At 43.9% G+C, this 19,859-nt stretch overlaps 1 protein-coding gene across 1 annotated transcript in view; it reads right to left on the bottom strand.

Annotated features, from left to right (window-relative positions):
* LOC127586508 (IgGFc-binding protein-like) overlaps positions 1 to 19,859 on the bottom strand; it is a 118,316-nt gene that overhangs the window by 45,989 nt on the left and 52,468 nt on the right. Inside the window, exons 51-62 of the mRNA XM_052044520.1 lie at positions 19,095 to 19,233; positions 17,832 to 17,973; positions 16,222 to 16,418; positions 14,633 to 14,774; positions 13,545 to 13,661; positions 13,328 to 13,452; positions 10,675 to 10,820; positions 8,742 to 8,885; positions 6,941 to 7,048; positions 4,692 to 4,861; positions 3,261 to 3,463; positions 1,787 to 1,928 (exon numbers count right to left, since the gene is read on the bottom strand). Coding sequence (XP_051900480.1) covers positions 1,787 to 1,928; positions 3,261 to 3,463; positions 4,692 to 4,861; positions 6,941 to 7,048; positions 8,742 to 8,885; positions 10,675 to 10,820; positions 13,328 to 13,452; positions 13,545 to 13,661; positions 14,633 to 14,774; positions 16,222 to 16,418; positions 17,832 to 17,973; positions 19,095 to 19,233 — 1,775 coding nt within the window. The remainder of the gene's footprint in view (positions 1 to 1,786; positions 1,929 to 3,260; positions 3,464 to 4,691; positions 4,862 to 6,940; positions 7,049 to 8,741; positions 8,886 to 10,674; positions 10,821 to 13,327; positions 13,453 to 13,544; positions 13,662 to 14,632; positions 14,775 to 16,221; positions 16,419 to 17,831; positions 17,974 to 19,094; positions 19,234 to 19,859) is intronic.

Genomic DNA, 19,859 nt, shown 5'->3' with positions numbered 1-19,859 from the left:
GTTATAAAAACGAGCTAACTTATCTTTGGACATATGGGTCCTGTGGACTACCTTACACTGTATCAACGAGTGTCTGGCACACATTGAAGATGTATTGACTAAATGAAGAATTTTCTTCCAAGTCTCTATAGGTATAGATGTCTGGAGTTCACCTTCCCATTCAACAAACCACCACTCCTGATCGACTTTCTCCTGTTCCTGCCTAAAGCTGTTGTAATTAGCCTTCCCCCAATTTAGCACTTTCACGCAAGGACCAATCTTTTCCTTATCCATAACTATCTTAAAACTTATAGAATTATGGTCACTATTCCAAATGCTCTCCCAATGACACCTCGGTCACCTGGCCAGGCTCATTCCCTAACAGAAGGTCTGGTACAGTCCTATCCCTAGTTGGATTATCTGCATATTATTTCAAGAAACCCTCCTGGATGCACTTAACAAATTCTGCTTCAGCCAAACCCCCTGGCAATCAGGGAGTCCCAGTCAGTATTGGGGAAGTTAAAATCACCCACTCCAATTACCCTGTTGTTTTCACACCTCTCCATGATCTGCGTGCATATCCGTTCCTCTGGTCCCCACTTGCTGCTGGGAGGCCTATAGTGTAACCCCATCATAGTGACTGTACCTTTCTTATTCCTGATTTCTACTCACATGGCCTTACTGGATCAGCCCTCCAAAATGTCCTCCCTTAGTGTAGCCGTGACATTCTCTTTAATCAGGAATGCAATTTGCCATCTCTTTTACATCCCTCTCTGTCGTGTCTGAAACATCTGTACCCTGGAACATTGATCTGCAAGTCCTGCCCTTCTCTCAACCCGGATTTTTAAAGTGAAATGAATCAGAGTCATGTGGGTGTACATGTACAGACACTTGCTAGAGGAATGTCTGAATAAACACCTGAGAATACTGTTTGGGATGCAGTGATATTCAACTAGGCAACAGGAATAAGTGGAAGCAACAAAGAGCAATGAGTTTGATTAGGTATAAGATCAGGTTTATGAGCTTAGTCTTACTCAGGGTAATAAGATATCTCAAAAGGATGATAAGATATCAGAGTTACAGAAACAGTTTGAGTTGTACAGTGGCGTGTGGCCCAGACTGCTGCAATTGTGTAGCAGCGGTGTGTAAATAGGGTTCTGGTGGACTTGGCAAGGCAGAATCTTAAGCAAGTCGGTATCAAATGATTTAAAATAATAACTGTCTCAAGAGAGAGTTAGGGGATTTACAAATAGTATGAAGAAAATCTTTCCAGTACCCCCAAAGACAGGCAGTACACAGACGTGATCATGGTGCTAGAAAGGCAGTAAGAGAAATAACATGCAGTTGGAACAATGGGCATCATGCTGCTCACAGCGAGGAAATGGATGAACCTTGTAGAAACTTATATCATCCCTGTCACCTCCCTCTATGCTCAATCCTCTGCTTTATGCTGGTACTAATGAAGAGATAATCCCGTGTGAAGAAAAAACTGCATATAGTGACCCAGTCCTGACTGATCACCCAAGCATAAAAATTCCCAGCCTGTGAACTGATTAGGACTCAAGCGCTCCCAGTGCATTAGCTGAGGGAGTGGGAGAGGAACCTGTAGGTCTACTATCCAACACAGCAGTAGGAGATGCCTTGCCAGGAGTGCATTCCCAGACCTTAGGTTATTCTAAGTTAGAGGATTCACTTGCACCTCTGGATCATTAGTCCAGTTACCAGTCCAGCAATGTGACCACTATACTACTGTATCCCCAGTGTGCTGGGTCTGTCCATGTGCTTGATAAAGTTGATAAGGCCTTACCCAGAGGATGACAGCCGTACACTCCATCCTGTAGCCCGCAGCTCTCTCCAGCTGTGCATCCTGCACTCTTGCACTTGATGACATTTGCTCCGTGGCATTGGCACTGCTCGCTGCAGTCCTTCTGGTACCAGGTCTCGTTAGGCTGAGGAGGAAGATAAAGAGGACTTCCATTACTATGACACAAGCCTGAATGAGTAAGGAGGACAGGAATAGGGTCACTGAGCCACGGACGGCACTGAGCAATCAAAAAAATGGAAACACAGAACCTTTCAAGGTCAATCAGCCTTTGCTGTGTAGGGATTAAGAATCATCTTGGGTGCCTCATAGCATTTCTAGTCCAATTGAATTGCCCTGACGCAATGTTACTGCTGTGGCATGGGGCAATCGTGCCTGCCAATTAGCCCACAGTAAGCTCCCACAAACAACAATGTGATAATAACAAATAATCTGTTTTGCCAATATTGATTGGGATAAATATTTGGCCAGTATGTCAGTTAGAACTCCCTGCTCTTCTTCAAAACAGTACCACGGGATCTATTGTCCACCTGAGAGAGAGCTGATGGGTTTGACTTCTCATCCAAAAGCGACACCTCTGACAGCTCAGCTCTACCTTTTAGCTACTACTGTACAGGGTACTATACTACAGCACAGAACGTACCATGTTCAGAATTATGGTGTGGGATTCAATTGAGAGGCAAAAGAGCAGGAACCACTGAGTCACAGGTGAAACATCAATCATAAAAACAGAAACACAAATCTGCAGCAGTGACAATGGACATTCAGTCCATCTTCTTTGGGCCCAAGAAACAAAGTGACAGAGGCTGATTCTTTGAGTTAGTGACTGAGAGAGCTCAGACAGAGTACAGACCTTTCCAAAGGATAAGGGACAGAGAGATCTGTCAGTGAACAAATATCCCCTTGGGAGTGAGGGACTGAGATACACAGCCCTCCCTGTTCCAATGAAATCTACCTGACATATATACTGTGAGATTATCTCCCTGATGGGAAGGGACTGACAGACCTCTACCAAATTCTGCCAGAGAGAGAGAGGACTGAGAGATCCCAGTCAGGGTATAAAATCTTCCTGAGAGAAGGATTGAGAAACACTGGTCAATTCACTGATGTCTCTCAAAAAGAAAGAGGCTGACAGACTTCAGTTATAGATTTTACCCTGAAAGTGTGAAAAATTTTAGTGGGGAGACATTGCCATGACCGATAAGCCCTAGCGAAGAGATAGCTTCCAGAGAGAGCTCTGTCAATGTATAGTTATTTCTGAGATTAAAGCTGAAAGACTCCCATTAATGTACAGATATTTCTCTGTCAGAGAATAACTACGTGCTCCACCATACAGATTTTTCTGAAACTGAGGTTGGGGGAATCCCTACCAATGTACACAGAAATAAATGATTCAGAAGGTGGTACGATTATCCTGTACCTTCTATCTGAGATCATAGTCAGAGATACAGCTACTCACCAGCCAATAATTGCCTGTCATATCTGTGCAGCCACACTCGGAGACCCGGACACACTGACTATTACTTAGGATGAACCCTTCATCACATTCACAGCCCTCGACACATTGGTCTGAGCAGCGGATAGAAGAGAACAGGTCATTGCAAGTAGGTGGGCAGGTACTTGCACACAGAGTGTAGTGACTGTTCTCAGGGCAGTGGAGAGCTGTGGAAAACAGACACAGTGACACAATGTTAGTGCTGATCAGAAGTGAGAAGAAACAACATGTGTATCCTAATTGCGCAGCAACACCAGTATTCCTGACCTGGAGACTTCTCTTCTGTAAATAACTTTATATTCACACTTTGTAATTCTCCACTTTCTGTACTTTCCTGGAGAACTAAACTTGCTCTTATTGGGAAATGTTGCTCTAGTTCAGTCATGTTCTGTTTGCTGTAGTTCATAGTGACTTAAATAGAATCTCTTTGCCTTAAAATAGACTTCTACTATACCTGCCATAGCTCATTGGCTGACAAAGTGGTGACACATGGATGATCTATACGTGCATTCACCTCCTGCTGGTGTGGTCCTTGAAAATCAAGCATTTACTGACACTTTACTACTAGACAGCGACAGTAGTGTCCTCATCATTCTCTACCGGTATAGGGAAAGAGAGTAGTGCTGGACTTGCAATAGCTGAGAGTATGTGTAATGGATTTGTGCTGGTGCAGTGTGGAGGGAGAATGTTTACTGGAGCTGCTTTGCTGGGCCTGTGCTGGAGCTGTAGGTGTGTGTTTTTGTGTAGTTGCCCTGCACTGGAGCTGAGGGTGCAGATATACTGGCCCTGCACTGAAGGTGTAGGTGTGTGTGTACATTGATTCTGCACTAGAGCTCTGAGTGTGTGGGTGATCGTGTATTGTTCCTGTACCGGAGCTGTAGGTTTGTTGCTTTGCTCCTGCATTGGAATGTGTACTGGTCCCGTATTATGGCTGTGGATGGGTGTGTCTACAGTGGGCTTTCACCAGAGCTGGGGGTACCTGTGAACTGGTCCTGTACTGGAGGTGTGAATTTATCTGTACCGGATGTGTGGCCTTGTGTGTACTGAGCCCATACAGGTGTAGTACATATACACCTGTATAGGCTCAGTACACAGTGCCGATACATCCACATCTCCAGTACAGAACCAGTACACTTATATACTAGAGGTATACAAGTGTGTGTACTGGTCTATATTTGGGCTGTGAATGAAGAAGTGTGTATACGTTTAGGTGCTGAACCTATAATATTGTGGGTGCCTGCATATAGGAGCAGTGGGTGCATGTGTACAGGACCTGTACTCTTGCAGTGCTATTCAGGATACTGCAATTCTTTTCCTCTCTGCCCTATCCATAAGCCTTTGATCCCCAGGGCCATCTGGTATACGTTGGCCATCGACTGCATCACATCGACTTACGACAGAAGTCTGGAGTTCTCCAGTTGTGCACCGGGGCCCCAGCAGATAAACAAGCATCCGTGTAAACTTGCAGCTGATCACAGAGAGTCCTCTCAAGACCCTGAAACTGGCACATGTCGTACACACAGTTGTTGAAATAGTGCTCGGGGTCCACAATCTTAACACAGTCCCTGCAGAATAGCAGAAAGTACAACAACGTTAGAGATGTGTACAAGGCTGACATCCCTTGTGGAGTACGACGGGAACCCAACACTGTTCTAAGATACTAAAGAACCCATGGTACTATTTAATGGACTTCTTCCTCTCCCTGAGCCTCTTTACTTCCTCAAACAACATTGCTAAAATGCATAGAACTAAAAATTAAATCCATTTGCCCACTTTTTGTACAAGCAAATAGAGCACAAAAGTGGTTTTCGGTGAGTTAGATCATGCTAGAGTTCATTTTTGAGTTGCTTAGCGCCCTCTGTAAACTGTCTCAACCACTGCCCCAGTGTGTGATTCTTCTCAGCAGGGGATTTGTCCACCTTTATGTGCTTCAGGCCTGTCAACACTTCCTTCTTCATAATGTCCAAATGCTTCAGAATCTCACTGTTCTCTTCCCTGAACTCACTAGCTTTCACGTCCTTCTCCACAGTAAATACAGACAAGTATTCATTTAAGACCTCGCCATCTCCCACGGCTTCACACACTGATTCTTAAGGGGACCGACTCTCTTCCTAGTTACCCTACTAATCATTTATTTTGCTTTAGTCAATATACAAATGCAGAAACATCATGGAGTTTCATGTAATGACCCAATGATCTCAGCACTTCTGTGATATACAGCTTGGTGAAGAAAGTTGTGATGTCTGCAAGACTGATCAGCCTGTATCTTGCAGTAGGGCCACTTGAGACACAGGACTTGATCATGGCCCTGGAGTGGATGGGATGTGGTCATACTGGTAAACACTATGCCACCCTGCTTTGCATTTTCACTCACTTCCATGGCCTGGGCTGTGGTTGCCAGGAGAGAAGCTCTTTAAGATTTGAGCTTCTTCTGAGCAATCAATGTGGTGATGATGTGTTTGAACTTTGTGGTCCATGCTGATGATATTTAAGCTCCACATGGACTTTCTGTCAACCTCTCCATCACACTCCATCTACATCTCCTTCCATTTCTTTCTCCCATTTTTTTTAATATATACTTCCCCCAAACCCATCTCTGCTCTTTGCTTCAACTTCTCCAAGAGGGGGAGAGTGTTCACATTTGTACCATTCTCTGGACAAAGGAGCTTCTCCTGAGCTCCTTATTGGACACTGGCGACTTTCTTATATTTTGGGTCATTAATTTTACTCTTTCTCATGAAGTCAAAAATCTTCTCTACATTTATCCTGTTAACTTCCTAATTTTAAATTCCTTGGTCAATTGTGTCTCTTCTAAAGAGTGTAATCTCTCCTGATAGCTTTTCCTGCTTCTTCAGTGCTCTTATATCATCTCTGTAACCTGAACATCAAATTGTGCATCGTAATCTGAGATGAATTTTGTGAGATCCTGCAGTGTGCTGATTGGCCGCCTTGATTTCCTACATTATAACAATCACTGCTTTCGAAAAGCAAATCATTACCTGTAAAAGTGCTTTGGAATGCCCTGAGGATGTGAAATATGCTATATAAATACAGATCCTTTATTCTCACCAGGGAGGGTTTGTGATTGTAGATTGATCTCCTGGGACTGTCCCCATCCCTCCCCCTGCTCTCCAGTAATAGTGAGGACTGAAACCAGCAGATGTTAGATGTTCTGCTGACTAGATTCACGTCTAGTCTTACAAAATTCTGCTGCACATTTCCTAACTCACACCAAGCCTGGACTGGTTATTTCCTCAATCCGCACTGGTCCCTGCTCGAGCAATGCTTTGATTTTAATTATTTTATTCTTGTTTCCTCTTCCTTCCATGGTCTGAGCCACTCCCTAAATCCCTAATCTCCTGCAGCCTTAATTCTTGGCTCTTGGCCATCTCCAGTTTCCATCTCTCTGTTGTTATTGGCCATGCCTTCAGCTGCCAAGATCCAAAACTCTGGAATTCCCTTCATAAATCCCTTCAACTCTTTGTCTTTCCTCCTTTAAGACCCTTCTTAAAACTTAATTCTCTAACCTAACTTTTGGGAACTTCTTTGTTCTCAATTCCTGTCTTAATTTGATCTTCAGTTGTACCTTGGGATGTTTTATGATGTTAAAACCACTTCATAAATGGGAGCTGTTATCATCTTACCGGAAGGCTCCTTTTGTGTCAATGATGCGTCCACACTGATCTGGACTGATCACCTTGTCGTAGAGGTCTTTATTACAAGGCTGTTCCTCGGGGACATGGGGTTTGCAGCTGAAAACAAATGAGCTTATTTAAAACAAGTTACTAATTATCCTTTTTTCACCAACTTGAAAAAATGACTGCAAACCAGTTCCCAATACCTTGTATCCTTTGTGCTCTAAGGGAAAGAATGGAGTATTGTTTCCAGATTGTGCCTAGGGTGAGGGCCTGATGCCAGAATTCATTCTCTTTTCCTGGCCTGATGGCAGCACTGTGTTCCTTCTGGGCTAGGGTAATGGTTTGATGCCAGCATTTATGCTATTGCTTGGCCTAGGGGAAGGGCTGGAGTCTGCCTGAGAAATGAAAATCAAAAACCTGCAGATGCTGGAACTCAAAAATAAAAGAAGCTGCTACAAACACTTGAACCTGAAATGTTAATTTGTTTTCTCTTTCTACAGATGCTGCTGACCTGCTGAGTGATTCCAATACTTTCTGTTTTTATTATTGGAGTCTTCTGAGTGTCCTGTGTTCCAAATAATGAGGCTTTGAGACCTAATCCATCTTGCAGTCTATAGGAAGGACTGACCTATCTTCTCTGGCTTAGGGAGAAAGAGTAGAAACCAACGCTCATCCAAGTGCACCTTCCTGGTCCTAATCCTAATTGCTCAATCTTAGACGTTGGGAACAGCCTGTGGGTACCAGCAGTTTGATTTCCCACTTTCCATTGTATGCAAAAAGCTGGCATCTTCCCTCCCATGAGGTGGCTCTGCTGAGATTGGACCATAATCAAGGTAACACCATGACCTCTCAGCAAGTCAGGCAGCAGCTGTAGCTTAATGGGACACTGTTGCTCCTCTGTCAGAAGATCATGATTCAATCCAAGCACAAGTTCCAATTTAGATCTCTGGTGCACTTCTGAGGGAGCACTGCTGGGTGCTATCTTTCGTACAAGATGTTAAAACACAGTCTCTGTCTGCACACTTGGATGGGCACAAAAGATCTAATGGTCGCTATTCCAAAAAGCACCAGAGTAGACTTCTACCTAGCATTTGGGCCAAGATGTAATCTCTTGACCAGGACCAAGTGTGTGTAAAATTTGGCTGCAGTATTACATCCCAGTGGTAATGACACTTTTATTTATTCATTTATCACCTATGCCCCCGACTTGAGGAGGCAGTTAACCTTTACTGAAACTTTTTTTAAATTCAACATTTATTTAACTATTTGAATTTAAATTCCCCCGTTGTCATGGTGGGGTTCAACCTCAGGTTCTTGATCAATGCTCCTGAAATCTGGCTGCTAGTCCACTAACCACTATACTCCTGTATCCTAACTGCCTGCTCCCTCAAAATACTACCCCATCTCCTGGAATGATTGTAATAGCACTTAGTGCCATCATTTCATAGTCACGTTCTTTCCTCACAAGTGAACATGTTCAACTCTGCCCCCTCCCCTAGATGATCATTGTGCAAAAGGAGCAGAGCTATGATGCCCCCGAGGGCCCTGAGTTAGAGAGGATGCTTTCTCTACTGATGATGTGCTCCTTACATTACCTTTCTATCGTACAAAGATAATCCAATCATGCGGACAGAACTGGGTAATGTATTTGCGGATACTGAGTGGCATGGAGCAACAAAGTGACATGTTTTGGGTGCTGATTTTATGAAGTTTGCATTGACGTGTTTGTTGTTCTGCTTGTTGCCGGTGTCCAGTTGAGTGGATCTGAGTGGTCTCAGGATTTAGCCAACATTCTTCCTCCACTTACCGTTCATCCTCATCGTCTGGTGTCTGCCAGCTGTTGCCTAGCTCAGTCACGTTTCCTGCCGCTAAGCCATTTGGCTTAATGTTATCATTGTTTGGGTTCCCATCAAAGTTGCCGCAGAGACCACACATCATGTTGAAGTAAGAGCTGGAAGAGACAAAAAGAGATGAAGGGTAGGGGAGATAGTCACATAGAGACAATCACTGACTGACGGATGGCCTTCAACTGCAGAATTCCTAGCACAGCACCATCACATCTCTTGCCTTGGTCCATCTGGTGCTCATAACCCTCTTCGGAGCCTCTTGGCACTGATAGTCTCGATTATTCTAACAATTTCTTGGTCGGCCTTCTTTGATAAACTTCAGCACATTCAACCACCTCGGTGCAGGCCCTGCTTGTCCATCACACGGTGCTTGCTGACCTCCACTGCTTCTCAGAGAGGCATTCTCTCAAATTTAATATTCTCACCTTTCCACGGTCTTGCCTCTTCCAACCTCTGTAACCTCCTGCACATACAACTCACCCGGATCTCTGCACACCTCCAGTTTCCATTCCTTCCGCACCTTCTCCTACCATTTGGAGTAATCTTGGGCCTAAGTTCAGGAATTCATACTACATAGAGCGTGTAGGATATCCAGCACAGAAAAATGGCCACATGACACAACCAGTCAATGCTGGTGTTTATGCTTCACTTGAACATTCTCCCGTATTTAAATCTATCAGCACGACCTGCTTTTCTCTTCACCTTCACATGGTTGTCCAGCCTCCTTAATGGCTTCTGTGCTATTTACTTCAACAACTCCGTGTAAGACTGAGTTCGCATTCTCGCCACTCTGGGTTGGGAACTTTCTTCTAAATTGCCTATTAGGTTTCCTGCTCACTATCAAACAACATCTATTTCCACTATTTCTCCACAGATGGACACATTCTTTCTGTTTCCACTCTACCAAAACCTTCCATAATTTTGAACCAATGAACCTTCCTTTCTCAAGAGAATAAAGACCCGTCCGGTTCATCTTTTCCTCCCTAAAGCTTGTTAGCCTCAATCTGCTTCTTTAAGATGTTCCTTAAAAGCTCTCCATTTGACTAAGCTTTCAATCACATCTTGATATTTGCTTATATAACTCAGAGTCAATAGTTTTTATAGTTATCCTCCAGTGAAGAACTTGGAGTGGCTTACGTAAAGCATATTATTATTGGAGCTATTTGATCCTTTTATGGAATCAGCAGTTTTGCTTTAATGGTAGACTCATGATGGCAGCAAGAGATACCCACTGTTTTTGTTATGTTGTAATATACTGTAATTTGAACCCTGTTCCTGAATGTATATGGGAATAATATCACCAATGGGTTTGTGAGGAGGTACCATATAAAAGTGGACTCTAGAGTAGTTGGTAGATCTTATGTGCTGTGTTAGTTTCCCCATTCGGGGACAGAAAAATCTACTGGTACTATGTTAGATTCCTATTCAGAAGAATTGCCGGACCTACTAGTGCTGCATTAGATTTCCATTCAGAGGGATTGCTGGATTTACAGGTACTGTGCTGGATTAATATCTTTTACTGAACACCTAGGCCATTCCACATTGACACCAATCCATAAGGTTGTCCATTACTACCGAGCAGGGTGGCTGTTTCTATACTAGGAAAGTTGCCGGCAATTCAAGAGGGCGGATTTGCACCAACGAAAGATCTCCTCAGGCTTTGTAGAGTCTCATGAGAAAGATAAGGAAGCCACCACAAGGAACACTCCCTCCACTGCAGGTACTTAGGGTCACCACTCTGACTTCACCCTGGCAACCACAGGGAAGGGACCAAGAATGTGTGGACATGAGGGACATGTACCAGATTTCCTTGCCACTTGGAGCATCTGAAGCATGAGCTAATGCTGCAGGAACAGTGGAACCAGTTTAAATGCCGACAGAGGAAGCACTTACGTAGGAACAATGATTTTCAAATAGTGGTTTCCATCCCAGCGAAGTGTCAACCCGAAGTTAGTCTCCACTACCACATACTGTCCACACAGGGAGACTGTGAAGCCATGGGGAGATTGGAATGGGAGGTGCACTCTCCTGCCGTTCACCTGCAAGAATGAGAATGACCAGTAACACATCAATAACATTCGCATTGACTGTATACAGGGTCCATTAGTACAGTCAAAAAACATCCCACTACCAGTAATGTAATGAAACAATCTTTCCCAGTGAACCATACGAGGAGATATAAGATGGTCAAAGCTCAGCTTTTGGAGGCAGATTATAAATGACATTCTAAAGGAGGAAAGAACAAGAAGCAGGTATGTTTGGGGAGGGAATTCCAGAATTTAGGATCCTGGCAGCTGAAGGAGTTAATTCCTGCCTCAGAGACTTCTAATGATGGAGGGATTAATTTCGGGGATGATGAAGAGGAAAAAACTGGAGGACGATAGAGTTCATAGCGAATTGTAGATGCAGGATTACAAGAATAAGGAGGGTGCTGGGCCGTTAAGGGATTTGAACATGTGAAACAAAAGTTCAGTATCAAAATACTGCTTGACTGGGTCAGTTATCATGGGGCTGTCCCAACAAACACTCATAGGACAAGAGGGTCAGTTAGAGAGTATAGCTCCCTCTACACCATCTCGTCAAACACCCCCATGTCAGAACATCACACATAGATAGAAGCCAAGAGTGCATTCTGCACATTTCCTTGACTAGATTATGCTTCGCTGTGATGTGCTATGGGCAAAAAATTATTAGATCGAGAAAAAAGCTCCCTCCACTCAGGGCAGGTACAGCATAGGTTAGAATACAGAGTAAAGCTCCCTCTACATTGTCTCTTCAAGCACTCCCATGGAACATACTGAATAGGTTAGAAAAATTGTAGGTGTACAAGTAATAATGTTGTAACAGTAGGTGATTTTAACTTCCTTAATATTGATTGGGACCGCCTTAGTGCTAAGGGATTAGATAGGTCAGAATTTGTTAAATATGCAAAGGAAATTTTTCTGAAGCAAAACGTAGAGGGTGCTACATTCAACCTCCTCTTAAGAAATTAGGCTGGGCAAGTGGTTATGTGTCAGTGGGGGAGCACTTTGGGACCAGTTACCATAATTCTATTAGTTTCAAGATAGTTATGGAAAAAGATGGGACTGGTCATCAAGTCAAAGTCTTAAATTTGGGGAGAGCTAATTTTGATGGCATCAGAAATGAACTTGCAAAAGTTGATTGGGAGAGATCATTTGCATGTAAAGGGACTTCTAGCTAGTGGGAGGCTTTCTGAAGTAAGATGGGAAGAGTTCAGTGCAAGCACGTTCCTATCAGAGTGAAAGGCAAAGTCAGCAAGAGCAGGGAAGCTTGGCTGATGAAAAATATTAAGGGTCTGGTCAGGAAAAAGGAGGCAGCTGGGATCAAGTGAGTCCCTTGAGGATTATAAGGATGTAGGAGTACAGTTAAGAAGGAGTTTAGGAGGCAGAAGGGGGCCATGAGATATGACTGGCAGACAAGAGAAAGGAGACTTCTAAAAGATTCTCCAAGTATATTAGGAGAAAAAAGGTAGCCAGGGACAAATAGGTCCCCTTAAGGATTAGTGTGGTGATCTACGTGTGGTCACAGGAGATGGGCACATCTTAAATTAATACTTATCGTCTGTATTTATAGTGGAAACTAGTGAGATCGGGGAAGGGAACAGTGATATCCTGAAGCACATACAATTTTCCAAAGGAGAGCGTGTTAGAGGTCTCGAAAGGCATAAAAGTGTATAAATCTCCGTGGCGTGACCAGGTGTGTCCTAGGATGTTACGAGAAGTAAGAGAGGAGATTGCTAGGGCTTTGGCAGAGATTCTGGTATCTTCATTAGTAGCAGGTGGGGTTACTGGAAGAGTGGACGATAGGTATTGTTGTGCCTTTATTTAAGAAGGGCAGCAGAGAAAAGCCAGGGAACCGCAGGCCAGTGAGTGGTGGAAAAGTTATTAGAGGGGGCTCTGAGGGACAGGATTTATTTACATTTGGAAAGACTAGGACCGATTAGGGATGGTCAGCGTGGCTGCATGCATGGGAAATTATATTTCATGAATTTGAGTGAATGTTTGAGGAGGCGACAAAGAGGATTGATGAGGGCAGATTGGTGGATGTTGTCTACGCGGACTTCAGCGAGGCTTTTGACAAGGTCCCGCGTGGTAGGCTGCTCCAGAAGGTTAGAAATTGGCTTGGCGGTAGGAGGCAGGGGGTGGCGGTGGTAGAGGGTTGTTTTCAGATTGGAGGCCTGTGACCAGCGGTGTTCTGCGGGGATTGGCGCTGGGTCTTTTGTTGTCTGTCACATATATTAACGATCGGCGTGAGTACGTTTGCAGATGACGCCAAAGTTGGTGGTATAGTGGACAATGAAGGAGATCGTCTATGGTTGCAATACGATGTTGATCAACTGGGAAAGTAGGCAAGGGAACAGCAGATGGAATTTAACTCAGACAACTGCAAAACGTTGCGTTTTATCAAAGTTAAACCAGGGTGGGACATACACAGTGAACGGCAGGGCACTGGGGAGTGTTGGAGAAACAAGACATTGCAGATGGGCCTTCAGGCAAAATCAGGTGTTCCAATGGAGTTTACCCACCAAGGTCCTCCTGCTCTTCATGAGGGTGATAGTTTTCTCCTTTGTTGTGAGATAAATCTTTTTCAGGTAGGAGACTCCTTTCTGACCTCTCTCCTCATTTTTCCCTTCAATGGTAAACCAAGGGCCTGGGAAAAGGAGCAAAATCCAGATCAGTGAGAATAACACAAGTAAAATTAACACAAAGTCAAAAGTTAGAGGTCAGTACTCTGCTTCATACCTGTCCGATTTTCACACGACCTGGCCAAGGTGTAGGTACAGGTACCCATAAAAGACAAGGGTTTTCCATCAAATGTGATATAATGAGGATCTCCGGAGATGTGACAAATCCCAAAGCCTGGGGAATAGAACAGAGCGTTAACAGGTTAGTGGCCAATCTGATCTCTGGTCCCCCCATTGGCCTTAATACTCAATCCCTCCTACTCAGCACTGGGGATGTGGAAGGGCAGGGGGTGTTAATAGTATCACCAATTTCTCTGGTTCTTCATTTACCCAATGGACACGGCCATGTAGTTCCTCTGGGGATGGGGAAGCCAAATTGCTCAAAACACCTGCCGTTTCAGGAGAGATTAGCCATATTGTTAATCTCACCTCCTCTTCTCAGAGCAAAGGGACACTGAGTTAAACTGGAGTTTTATGTTGCTTGGATCGTTGTCCCTACTATTATCAAAGGCAAGATTCAAGGTCCTTAGAAAGGGGCAGGAAGATGGGTGGGCGCCATCACAGGAGGGCTCACACGTACCTGCTGAGGTTCAAGATCAAAAAGTACACTTTGCCTGGGTTGATGCTGAGAGACTAATTGAGCCCAAGCCTTGGAATTCGTCTCTCTCTGTCTCCTGTTTCAAGATGCTCCTTAAAAGCTCCCTTTGACCACACTTTGACCTACATCCTAGTCTCACGTTCAGCGTCAATTTTTGATGATGATGGTTCCTGTGAAACATGGTTACTGTGTTAAATTTGGCATAAGAATGTGTGCTGTTGCACTTGCTGAGCTGTGTGTCACCTTTGAGCCTTGGCGACCCATTCTGTAAAGTGTCCACGTGGAGACTCTGGGCAAACAAGGAGCCCACCAAGTCTCTAAGGAACCTCTGCTCAAGAGCATCCCTGGGATCCTATTCCTTTATGAGTCCAAAGGGCTGGGAAGGCACCAGTTGCACTGTGATATCCATGGCAATGATACATTTTCTTTGTCGAATTCTCTCTGGCCCTTTCTCTCACTCTCCTCACTGCAGACGTTGCCCTTATGACTTGGGCATGTTTTGTGTAGTAAGGTAACTACACCCGCTTTCTTTTTAATAGTTCACTTACCTGTTGGGTGGCAGCCATAGTTGCCATTGGATAGCCCGCAGTATTCCTTCTCTCCGCACTTCCAGGCTTCACAGGTCGTGCTGTTGTTACCGTGGCACCTGCACTTCAGTGAGCAGTCAGGCCCAAAGAAATCAGCACCAGGCTATTAGGGTCGGAGACAAAAGGAGGGAATGTTTTAGGTAAATGATCTCGTCTGGACAGAAAGTATTACAAGTTGTGTGGGTCTGGCTGGGTAGACTAGAAGGCTTTTATCCTGGCCTACAATGACCACTATGCATGGCAAGTCACTGAGGTGGCACCAGGGGTCTTTGTCCCATTGAGCGCAAAATGGATAGGCAGAGAAGTCAATGTTGGGGTAGAATCTGACGTGGTTAAAAAAAAACAAGCAGTGGTAGCGGGAGGCTATTAGGTCCCTCAAGCCTTTACTGCTATTCAATGAGATCATCCAGCTCAGCCCGAGTCTCCTACCCATCTGTTAGCCTTGATTGGAAGCTATCAATCCAGATTGGAATGTGCTCATTGACTGTCTATCCACAGGCCTCTTGGGGCCACAGAGTTCTAAAAACTCTACATCTTTTCATGAAGGAGTTTTTCCTCCTGTCAGTACTAAATGGCTAACCTTATTCTGAGACCATGCACACTTATTGCAGATTTCCAAGGGGAAGTACCCTCTGACATCTACTCCGCCAATTCCATTCAGAGTCAATGAGATATGATGCCCTCTATAGTACAATGGACAATACTACAGATACAAGGAAATAGATGGATGTTCACTGCTAACCTATTCCTTAAGATGCCGAGATGTAGGTCCTGAGTCCAGCTGGTTAAGAGTTACTGTGACTTTGATCTCCGTGGGCAAGTCCAGGCACATGGGTGAGGCCCATCTGAGGTCACAGGTCACAGATCTCAGTGAGGAGAAGCAATGTAGTTTGAATGATGTCCCTTTGAATAGAATGAGGACAACATTCAGGGGAAACTGGGTCAGTAAAAGTTGTTTTGTGAATCAATAAAAAAGTATTTTTTTAAGCCAGCGAGGTTGAAAGTCTTATTTCAGAACAAATTCTGAATGATATTGTTGTCGACGTCACATCAGGGGGAGGGGGGGAATGTGGTGTTACACAAAGAAAGAAGGTTCCAGAGCAATTGAAAATCCTGCCAAAGCATCAGGAGATAAATTTTCCAACAGGCACCAAAATGCCCAGAGGTGTGTACAATATTGCTCCACTCCAGGTTAAGCTAAACTTTCCCTTTTTGGCATTATCTGAAGGGATTTCTATCAAGGTAGTCAAGGAATATCAATGCAGGAAAATGTTGTTAAGGGTAAAAGATCAGCTATGATTTTACTGAATGGCAGAACAGGTACAAAAGGCTGAATGCCTTCTATGTCTTGTGCTTGAGACCATTACCTGTCATTTTCATTTGAGCATAAATACATTTCTTACATTTCCTACTAGTGGCTGTGCTTTAAAGTGTTCAAATAGCCGTAAAATCCACTGGGATATCTGAAGAGGTAATATAAAATCCTTCCTTTCAGAAAACCATTTCCCTGCCACCACTGCTCATGAGCTAGCCTGCAAGGCTGGGATTACCTGATAATAAATCCCATTGTAGGAGCAGCCGCACTGATCGTCGCGGACACATTGGGCCCCGCTCTGCGAAAATCCCTTGTTGCACTGACAGCCCTCCAGACACGGTGCATTGCAAGACGAAGGTTGAAGGTCAAGGCAGCTGGTTGGGCAGGCAGATCCACAAGTCTCGTAATGACTATTCACAGGACAATGAAGAGCTGGAGGAGGAGAAAGGGCAAAGAGTCAAGGTCAAAAGGGCACTGTGGTTAAAGTAACTTATGAACATTTTTACTGATGGTTCTTCTTTGTTGCTTTATGTTTTAGCTACACACAGAAATCATTCATGTCACACAGATCAGTTGGTGAACAATCAATGATAGAGGTGAAATCAGCTCTTACATTTCTACAGCATCCTTGATGATATCAGGATGTCCTGGAAACGCAACACTGCCAATAAACTGCAGTTACTATCATAATTCAGGGTCTGTCCATTCATTCATTCAGTTTTTGGGATGTGAGTGCCACTGACAAGACCAGCATTAGTTGCCTATTCCCGGATACCCCTTGTGAAGGTAACGGCGGGTTGCCTTCTTGAACTGCTGAAGTCCTCCTGATGAAAGTATTCCCATCATGCTTTGGATCGCGAGTTCTACGTTTTACACACGATAGAGATGAAAGGTGAAGGGCCGGCAATATATTTCCAAGTCAGGGTGATGTGTGACGAAGAGGGACTGACAGCAGGTGCTGTTTCCTACACCAGCTCCTCTCACCCTTCTTGATGGTAGAGATTGCAGGTTTGGGAGGTAGTGTCACAGTAGCATCAGGAAGTGACTGCTGCACATTTTGTAGGTGGTACAGATGTTGCAAAATTTCTATTATTCCATGAGAATGTCAATAACTTCTACAAAACCACTTACTTCCAATATCAGGTGGTGTTACCAATCCTTCAGGATCAGCCTGGGGTCTCCAGCAACAAGATTAATCTTTAATTAAAAACCAAGCAAATCTCGGGAGCAAAATCACCAGGTACCATAAAAGTGTCTTTTTATCATTCTCTTGAAACTTATATGGTTGTTATGAAAACATCAATAAAGAGAGGATTTCATATACAAAGCATCTTAAACAAAGGATTACATTATATGGAAAAAGGTCATTCAGCTCAACACCCATAGCCATGTCTGTGCTCCACCTGTCTTCTTCATACTTTCTCAATAAAGTCTATCGACGTAACACTTTATTCCCTTCTCCCTCGAGCTTGCCCAATGTTTCCTTAATCTGGTCAACTAAATCTGTGGGACTGATTTCCACATTCTCACCACACTGCTGTAAAGTGGCTTTAAATTCCCTCCTGGACTTTTTTGGTGACCATTTTACATTGAAAGGCTTTTGGTTGACAAGATGCATTTGGCTGACAGTCAAACATCACCCACACAGGTGGTATTACAGCCTGATTGTTTTCTGATTGGCGGCACCATTAGATTAGAGTTACAAGGCAACCAACAGCACAGACTGTGAGGAAGAGGTCATGAGTGACACCTGCAGAGTTCATCCAACTAGAGCCTTTGGGGTGGAGGTGACGAGGGTCTTTGCTGACTGGCCACAATGGCCAGAGGAAACAAAATCATACGTACGGCAGAAGCTTTCATTCCTCCAGGATTGAATGGTGATGTTGCGTTGCTGACACTGGTTGACGTAAGCCTCCAGGGCCTCGCACAGCTGCTGCTTGTTGCCGTCCAGTGCGCACATGTCGTACACGCAGTCTCTGAAAAAGGCCTGGGAGGACAAACCAGCATTAAAAATAAGAACAGGACCCTCTATTTACATAGCACCTTCCACAACATCAAGATTTATATTCTATGAGAAGGCCAATTAACCAGAAATATAACATCTACAAAACCATTTACTGGCAACGTGGGTAGGATATATCAATCATTGAAGATCAGCCTGGAGTCTCCAGGAATAAGATTAATTTCTAGTTAAAAACTGAGTGGTGTTTGCCAGCAAAATCACTGTTCCATTATCTTGAATCTTATTTACATGTTATAAAACATCAGGGGAAAAAAGGACTACACACACTATATCCGAACTCATTGAGGTACATTCAGTGTTGGCAAAAATAAAAGCCATTTTATACATAGCAAACTCCTTGCACAAACAATATGATCAAGGATCAGGAAACTTTTTTACTTAAATAATGCTGGCTAGGCATTGGACCAGGAAACCAATTTTCGTTTGTGATACCTTCAGATCAGATCTTGGCAAATTTCACATTCATATTTCTTTACAACACAGCAGACCCTTTGGCCCACTGAATCTATGCCAGAGCATTCTCATCAGTCCCACATTTCCTTGTAACTGCCCTCCCCCTTGATTCTCTTACATGCACCTACACTAGCGGTAATTTACAGTAACCAATTAATTTAACAACCAGCACGTCTTTGGGATGTGGAAGGAGACTGAAGCACCTGGGGGCAAACCATATGTTCACAAGGAGGACATGCAAATTCTGCACAGACACCAGCAGAAGTCAGATTGAAACCAGGGCACTGAAGCAGCAACACACTTGTTACGTCATGTTCCACCCAAAATCTCCTCCTCCAAGATATCTGACAGTGCAGTACCTCCTCAGTACGAGCAGAGTGCCAACCTAGACTTTTGTGTGCAAGTGCCTGAGGTAGGGTCTTACAGCCTCTGACTCAGTGTCACAACAAACAGTGCAGAGAGAGCTGAGAGAGGAGCTTGAGGTGAAATTTAGATTTTGTGGTTGAATCTCCGGTCTGAGATTCGAACCTATAAACTCTTTGATTCAGGGTGGGTGTGTGACCCATCTGAACCTCTGCTGACACCATAAAGGACATTCTCATACAACCTTCTGTCCCGATGTGCACGCATACCATGGGGTCAATCTTGTAGTGGCAGGCAGCGAATGGACCATGAGAGTCCAGCAGTATTGCACAATAGGAGGGTCCTTTATACATCTCTCGCTCATCTTCAGTGCACTCAGGGATCACTTCGATCTCAGTGTTGCTGCAGCTGGAATGGAAATGGTATTTTTATTCCTGCAAAATTCCTGATAAATTTCTCTTCTCTCCATCGACAATGCAAGTAATATATTCTCTTATCAAATCTTTGTAGTGAATCTTCATAAGCTGATTAATTCTGTGAGGAGGGTCTTCATAATCAGGTTCTATCTATTGTCAGGTAGTTCTGCACTGATGTAGGTCCCTGTAAATGTGTCTTGTAACTACAGTTCACATATAAACATCTATCAGTGTAACAGCATCACCATCACTGGTTACTATAGCCTATCTGTATAAATGTCTCCTATGATGTGTAAGGTTACCTCTTTTATGTAACACCAGGTGAATATGCCTCTTGGCTGTTTCTGTGCTTGGTGTATAAATCTCTGATTGTACTTTTTGAAACGAGTCAATTTATAGATGTCTGTTTGTCTAACATCACTTCCATTAACTACAACTATGGTTTATGTTGATCGTCCCCCATGTAGATATACCTATGCTTCCTGTCACTACAGTCAAGGTGCAACGTCCCTGTGCCTCTGTGTAACTGTATCTTTCTTTTAAGTATTGCTATGTACGTGCATGAGCATGCAGCTGCACTCATTTCTTGTAACTAAGGCAGATTGCAGGTGCCTATGT

The sequence above is a fragment of the Pristis pectinata genome, chromosome 37 (assembly GCF_009764475.1).
Source record: "Pristis pectinata isolate sPriPec2 chromosome 37, sPriPec2.1.pri, whole genome shotgun sequence".
Taxonomy (NCBI): Eukaryota; Metazoa; Chordata; class Chondrichthyes; order Rhinopristiformes; family Pristidae; genus Pristis; species Pristis pectinata.
This window is presented reverse-complemented; position numbering and strand designations above follow the sequence as displayed.